Raw genomic sequence first — 6,285 nt, 5'->3', positions numbered from 1 at the left:
TATATATATATATACATTGTTTGTGGCTTCTCCTTTCTACCTTTCTACTGGTACTTAGGAAAGTCTGTAAGGGTGCTTGATTCCCTAGTAACTTTAAAGTCACATACCAATTGCCTTAACACCTCCCCTCTACAACAGGAAACAAGTTGTCCTGAGAAAGAAAGAAAGGAGGCCGGGCGTGGTGGCTCAAGCCTGTAATCCCAGCACTTTGGGAGGCCGAGACGGGCGGATCACGAGGTCAGGAGATCGAGACTCATCCTGGCTAACACGGTGAAACCCCGTCTCTACTAAAATAATACAAAACTAGCCGGGTGAGGTGGCGGGCGCCTGTAGTCCCACCTACTCGGGAGCCTGAGGCAGGAGAATGGCCTAAACCCGGGAGGCAGAGCTTGCAGTGAGCTGAGATCTGGCCACTGCACTCCAGCCTGAAAAGAAGAAAGAAAGAAAGAAAGGAAAGACGGGACAGGTGTTTGACAACTTTCTTGAAGATCCTAAGATTGCTTCAGCCTCCCTTGTATTCCACTCCAAGCTTATAGAGATCTTTGACTTTGTAGTCTTTTAATATCTGACCCTGATCTTAAAGAGGACTATTTTCCTATATTCTGCCTTTTTTTTTTTAAGTGGCTGTAGTCATTTTCCATATTTTTCTCACATTTTCACATGTATTGAATACCTCTTGAAATGCAGGCCTGGGTGCGGTGGCTCATGCTTTTGTAATCCCAGCACTTGACAAGGCTGAGGCGGGTGGATCACCTGAGGTCAGGAGTTTCAGACTGGCCTGGCCAACATGGAGAAACCCTGTCTCTACTAAAAATACAAAAATTAGCTGAGTGTGATGATGGGCGCCTGTAATCCCAGCTACTCGGGAGGCTGAGGTAGGAGAATTGCTTGAGCCTGGGAGGTGGAGGTTGCATTGAGCCGAGATGATGCCACTGCACTCCAGCCTGGGGGACAGAGTGAAACTCCATCCCCCCCCCAAAAAAAGTGCAAAACGTATGCTGGTGCTGCTAGGGTATAATCCAACCCTAATTCAAGAACGTACAGGTGTATTACCAATCTAGTTGGAAGGGATTGAGAGCCCCTTTAAGTTTGTGTAAAACTGTGGAGCAAGTTGATGTGCACAATTTCATGTGATACTTTTAACAGCCCTTGGGCAAGCAGGAGTGATAATGCCCATTTTACACATAAGTAAATTGTAGCCGAGAGAGTGCTCTATGTAAAGTTTGTTGAAACTTAGGTATGTGTCAGTTTCTGTCTACTGGAGAATCAGTGAATAAAACACAATCTGGGTGGAAATGTCTTTGTTAACTTTTATGCAACCTGAGTGTTATTTTTAGTATTCCCAGAGGTACATGGAGGGGATAAAGAGAGCTGGGCCTTTTTTTTTTTTTTTTTTTGAGACAGAGTCTCACTCCGTCTTCCAGGCTGGAGTGCAATGGTGCTGTCTCAGCTCACTGCAGCCTCCGCCGCCCAGGTTCAAGCGATTGTCCTGTCTCAGCCTCCTGAGTACCTGGGACTACAGGTGCATGCCATCACTCCTGGCTAATTTTTCTATTTTTAGTAGAGACAGGTTTTCACCATATTGATCAGGCTGGTCTTGAACTCCTGACCTCAAGTGATTCGGCCGCCTCAACCTCCCAAAGTGCTAGGGTTACAGACGTGAGCTACTGCGCCCAGCCTAGAGAGCTGGACTTATAAGGCTAAATAGGAGTTGGGAGAGAATGTATTTCTATGCCAGTTTACACACTTTGAATTTGAAAAGTCACACTGTCTTTTTCTTTTCTTTTTGAGACGGAGTCTTGCTCTGTCGCCCAGGCTGGGGTGCACTGGTGTGATTCAGCTCACTACAACCTCTGCCTCCTGGGTTCAAGTGATTCTTGTGCCTCAGCCTCCAGAGTAGCTGGGATTACAGGCGCGGGCCACCACAGCTGGCTAATTATTGTATTTTTAGTAGAGACGGGGTTTTGCCATGTTGGCCATGGTGGTCTTGAACGCCTGACCTCAGGTGATCCAACTGTCTTGGCCTCCCAAAGTGCTGGGATTACAGGTGTGAGCCACCATGCCTGACCGCACACCTTGAATTACCTTGAATTTGAAGAGTTAACACTGTTTTTTTGTTTTTTGAGATGGAGTCTTGCTGTGTCTCCCAGGCTGGAGTGCAGTGATGTGATCTCGACTCACTGCAACCTCCGCCTTCTGGGTTCAAGTGATTCTTGTGAAGACTTGCATGTTTCTAAGATTTAAAGGATTCTCTCTAAGAGGTCTTATTTTGTTATTTGTCATTTTTCCCAACTGAAAATTCACCTCATAAAAAAGCCTTGTTTTATCTGACTTATTTTTGAGGATCCCAAGATGGCTGGGCGAAAACTTGCTCTAAAAACCATTGACTGGGTAGCTTTTGCGGAGATCATACCCCAGAACCAAAAGGCCATTGCTAGTTCCTTGAAGTCCTGGAATGAGACCCTCACCTCCAGGTCAGTATGTTTCTGAGAGGGAACCCCATACTTGCCACTGAATCTAGAAACAAAACAGTATTAAGGAATTACATGTGAATCATTGATGCCTTTCTGATAACATATAAAGAAATCCTGGCATTTTCATGATCCTAGGAGAGGAAAGTGTGGTGACCCTCCAGGCCATAGGAAGAAGGGATAGGAAAATTACCATGTGAATTTTCTACTGCTTATGAACAATGCTAACTTTTGCCTTTCCTTATGGGCAGGTTGGCTGCTTTACCTGAGAATCCACCAGCTATCGACTGGGCTTACTACAAGGCCAATGTGGCCAAGGCTGGCTTGGTGGATGACTTTGAGAAGAAGGTGGGACTTCATACCTCTAAAGCACTGAGCTTGTAACATGCCTGTGGGTGGGGAGCAGGAACAGGGATAACTACATATGCACCGTGATAGCCAGATCCCTAAGGAAGCTTAGGAAAGATGCCTATGGCCAAAGGCCTTGTGGTCGATTGAACTGTAAATAGGCACAGGAATTTAGGCTCTGTTCATTCAGCAGTACACTGTAGCCTTAATCTGGGAGCCAGAGGCCTTTCTGATCAGCAGAGAAGTTTTGACCTGCTCTGTTTCTGACCTGGATTAGTAGCTTCCAGCCCTGTGGGCTCCTGGGTGTATTGGCGACAACTCACTGTCCTTGTATTTGTAGTTTAATGCCCTGAAGATTCCTGTGCCAGAGGATAAATATACTGCCCAAGTGGATGCCGAAGAAAAAGAAGATGTAAGTAGTTGAGGCTCTTGCTTATTCTAAAATTCTCTCGATCCTGACTCTGTATTACAGTTAGGTTAAGGAAGAGTGAATTAAATGGAAAATTAAAGAGTTAACCATATAAAGGAATGGCTTGTCAATAAATGCAACAACATGGACGAATTTCAAAATAATTATGCTGAGTGAAAGAAGCCAACAAGAAAAAGAAGAGTATAGCATATGATTCCATCTTTATAAGACTCTAGAAAATGTAGTTCGTCTGCAGTGGCTGCCTGGGGATGGTTGAGCGGGGACTGCTGGTTTCACAGGTGGATACAAATACCAAAACTTATCAAATGGTGTTCTTTACATATGTGCATTTTCTCATATTTCAGATATACCTCAACAAAGCTGTTAAAAACAAGGAGTTGGAATTAGAAAAATTATCCAAGTAGTGTTCAAGTACCTAATTATTTGCTTGAAAGCACTGAAGGCCAAACTTTGGAACTCAGTGGCTCCACCCAAGAGAAGTCTGGCTAGGTGCTCAGGTGGCGTGTCCTGACCATTCAGGGGTTGAGCCCTGTGAAAACAGGCATTCTGTAGGTGTTCCGGATGAGGAACTTGCAGAAGCAGCCGGGGGCTGCCATCCTAAGCTGGTTTTCCAGTATGGGCTTCTTTGTGAGTGTTAGTAAAAGCTGTGGTTTGCCTCTGAGTGAGCACCCCCAAAAGGTCAGGGTAACCACGGATTCTCCATAGAGCAATAGGACAGCAGGAGTGGATTGGGACGACTCCTACTTTAGCAGCTGCCGGGGTAGAATGCAGCCTGGTTTCAGAACTGAATTTCTCTTTCTTCTTAAAGGTGAAATCTTGTGCTGAGTGGGTGTCTCTCTCAAAGGCCAGGATTGTAGAATATGAGAAACAGGTAAGGATGATGGGTAACCGTTGCCTATAATATCATTTCTTTTTTTTTTTTTTTGAGACGGAGTCTCACTCTGTCGTCCAGGCTGGAGGGCGTCCAGGCTGGAGGGCGGTAGCCAGATCTCAGCTTACTGCAAGCTCCGCCTCCCGGGTTTATGCCATTCTCCTTTCTCAGCCTCCCGAGTAGCTGAGACTACAGGCACCCGCCACCTCGCCCGGCTAGTTTTTTGTGTATTTTTTTAGTAGAGACGAGGTTTCACCGTGTTAGCCAGAATGGTCTCGATCTCCTGACCTCGTGATCCACCCTTCTCGGCCTCCCAAAGTGCTGGGATTACAGGCTTGAGCCACCGCACCCGGCCAATATCGTTTCTTTCATGGCCACCTGGTGGCAGGAACCTGCCTTGGATATTCTGCTTTCCGTCTCTGTTTACATTAACTAAACACATTTCCCCTTTCCAGATGGAGAAGATAAAGAACTTAATTCCATTTGATCAGATGACCATTGAGGACTTGAACGAAGCTTTCCCAGAAACCAAATTAGACAAGAAAAAGTATCCCTATTGGCCTCATCGACCAATCGAGAATTTATAAAACTGAGTCCAGGAGGAAGCGCTGGCCCTTGTATTACACATTCTGGACATTAAAAATAATAATTACACAGTTCTGGGTGTGTTGTCTTCTCTGTGTGTGGTTGAGATAATTAAGCCTCTCTTCTGAGGTGGCCTCACTGGCAGTGGACTTTTTATTTAAATGGAAAGGTGAGCCTAGAGAGGTTTGTTGGGCTGGTTGTCTGACAGTCTATGTACGCGCCACTTACTGAGGCCCCAGGACTGCTGAAATGGCAATAACACTAGGGGCTATGGCAGTGTATTTCACTGTGATGTGGTAAAGAATTGTTACATGCTGATTCTCTTCAACTTCCTCATAGGTTTCAAACCCCTGGTTCCAAGGGGGTGCTCCTGCTTTTCCATTAGTGAGTCACAAAAACAGCTGGTCCAAATGGCTAGGTGTAACAGCAGGGCTTTACTTTGTGCTTCAGCTTTTGAGCACAAAAGTGGTATTAGAAAAGGAAATTTTTGCCGGCCGGGCGCGGTGGCTCAAGCCTGTAATCCCAGCACTTTGGGAGGCCGAGACGGGCGGATCACGAGGTCAGGAGATCGAGACCATCCTGGCTAATATGGTGAAACCCCGTCTCTACTAAAAAATACAAAAAACTAGCCGGGTGAGGTGGCGGGCGCCTGTAGTCCCAGCTACTCCGGAGGCTGGGGCAGGAGAATGGCGTAAACCCGGGAGGTGGAGCTTGCAGTGAGCTGAAATCCGGCCATTGCGCTCCAGCCTGGGTGACAGAGCCAGACTCCGTCTCAAAAAAAAAAAAAAAAAAAAAAAAAAAGGAAATTTTGGTCTGGGCGTGGCTCACGCCTGTAATCCCAGCACTTTGGGAGGCCCAGGTGGGTGGATCATGTGAGGTCAGGAGTTTGAGACCAGCCTGGCCAACATGGTGAAACCCCATCTCTACTAAAATACAAAATTTGCCGGGTGTGGTGGGGTCACCTGTAATCCCAGCTACTTGGGAGGCTGAGGCATCTTAGTCTCAGCTTGAGGCATGATTGAACCTGGGAGGCAGAGGTTCCTGTGAGCCGAGATTGTGCCGTTGCACTCCAGCCTGAGTGACAGAGCGAGACTTTGCCTCTTAAAAAAAAGGAAAACTTTTATGCTGCAAAGTTAATTTACAGCTTTTTGCATCTGAACATGGAAAATTATTTTAACTTCATAAAGTTTTAAAATCCCCACTATTTACTATGGTTAGCAGACCTCCTGAGCAATGTCAGGAAATAGAGATGGTTTAAAGCAAGGTAGTAGATCATAGAGGAATGCAAGTATTAAAAAAGAAAAAAAAAGTATGGTGGTAGAAAGGGTTGTCCTTAAAGTCAGAGGACCTGTTATGCCTACCACCTAATTGCTGATTTTAGATTAATTGTTTACTGGCTTGAGACTTTCGTTTTCTCATTTACAAGTATCAGGATTGTAATGAGAATTAAATGAGATAACCGGGGAAGTTTCTAGGTAAGAAAGTATGCAAAGGCTGACTTGATGTGGCTTAAATCCTGTAGGAAAAGTCTACATAGTCTACGCAGAGGAGACATGTGACATTTCTGCTATTTCTTTTTT

At 45.6% G+C, this 6,285-nt stretch overlaps 1 protein-coding gene across 1 annotated transcript; it reads left to right on the top strand.

The window, feature by feature from the left end:
• The first annotated feature begins 2,313 nt into the window (after positions 1-2,313).
• ATP5PD (ATP synthase peripheral stalk subunit d) lies at positions 2,314-4,779 on the top strand. Its single transcript, XM_017884910.1, has 5 exons — positions 2,314-2,474; positions 2,723-2,819; positions 3,160-3,231; positions 4,058-4,120; positions 4,576-4,779. The coding sequence occupies exons 1-5, from the start codon at positions 2,353-2,355 to the stop codon at positions 4,705-4,707; spliced, it is 486 nt and encodes a 161-aa protein (XP_017740399.1). The 5' UTR covers positions 2,314-2,352; the 3' UTR covers positions 4,708-4,779.
• Positions 4,780-6,285: the final 1,506 nt, after the last annotated feature.

This window comes from Rhinopithecus bieti, unplaced genomic scaffold (assembly GCF_001698545.2).
Source record: "Rhinopithecus bieti isolate Rb0 unplaced genomic scaffold, ASM169854v2 scaffold_13400, whole genome shotgun sequence".
NCBI lineage: Eukaryota > Metazoa > Chordata > Mammalia > Primates > Cercopithecidae > Rhinopithecus > Rhinopithecus bieti.
This window is presented reverse-complemented; position numbering and strand designations above follow the sequence as displayed.

What these genes read in the sequence shown, in the direction of transcription:
- ATP5PD (XM_017884910.1), top strand. Translation starts at nt 2,353, where the DNA reads ATGGCTGGGCGAAAACTTGCTCTAAAAACCATTGACTGGGTAGCTTTT. An exon ending in AATGAGACCCTCACCTCCAG is followed by an intron (nt 2,475 to 2,722) that starts GTCAGTATGTTT and finishes CCTTATGGGCAG; the next exon opens with GTTGGCTGCTTTACCTGAGA. An exon ending in TTGTAGAATATGAGAAACAG is followed by an intron (nt 4,121 to 4,575) that starts GTAAGGATGATG and finishes TCCCCTTTCCAG; the next exon opens with ATGGAGAAGATAAAGAACTT.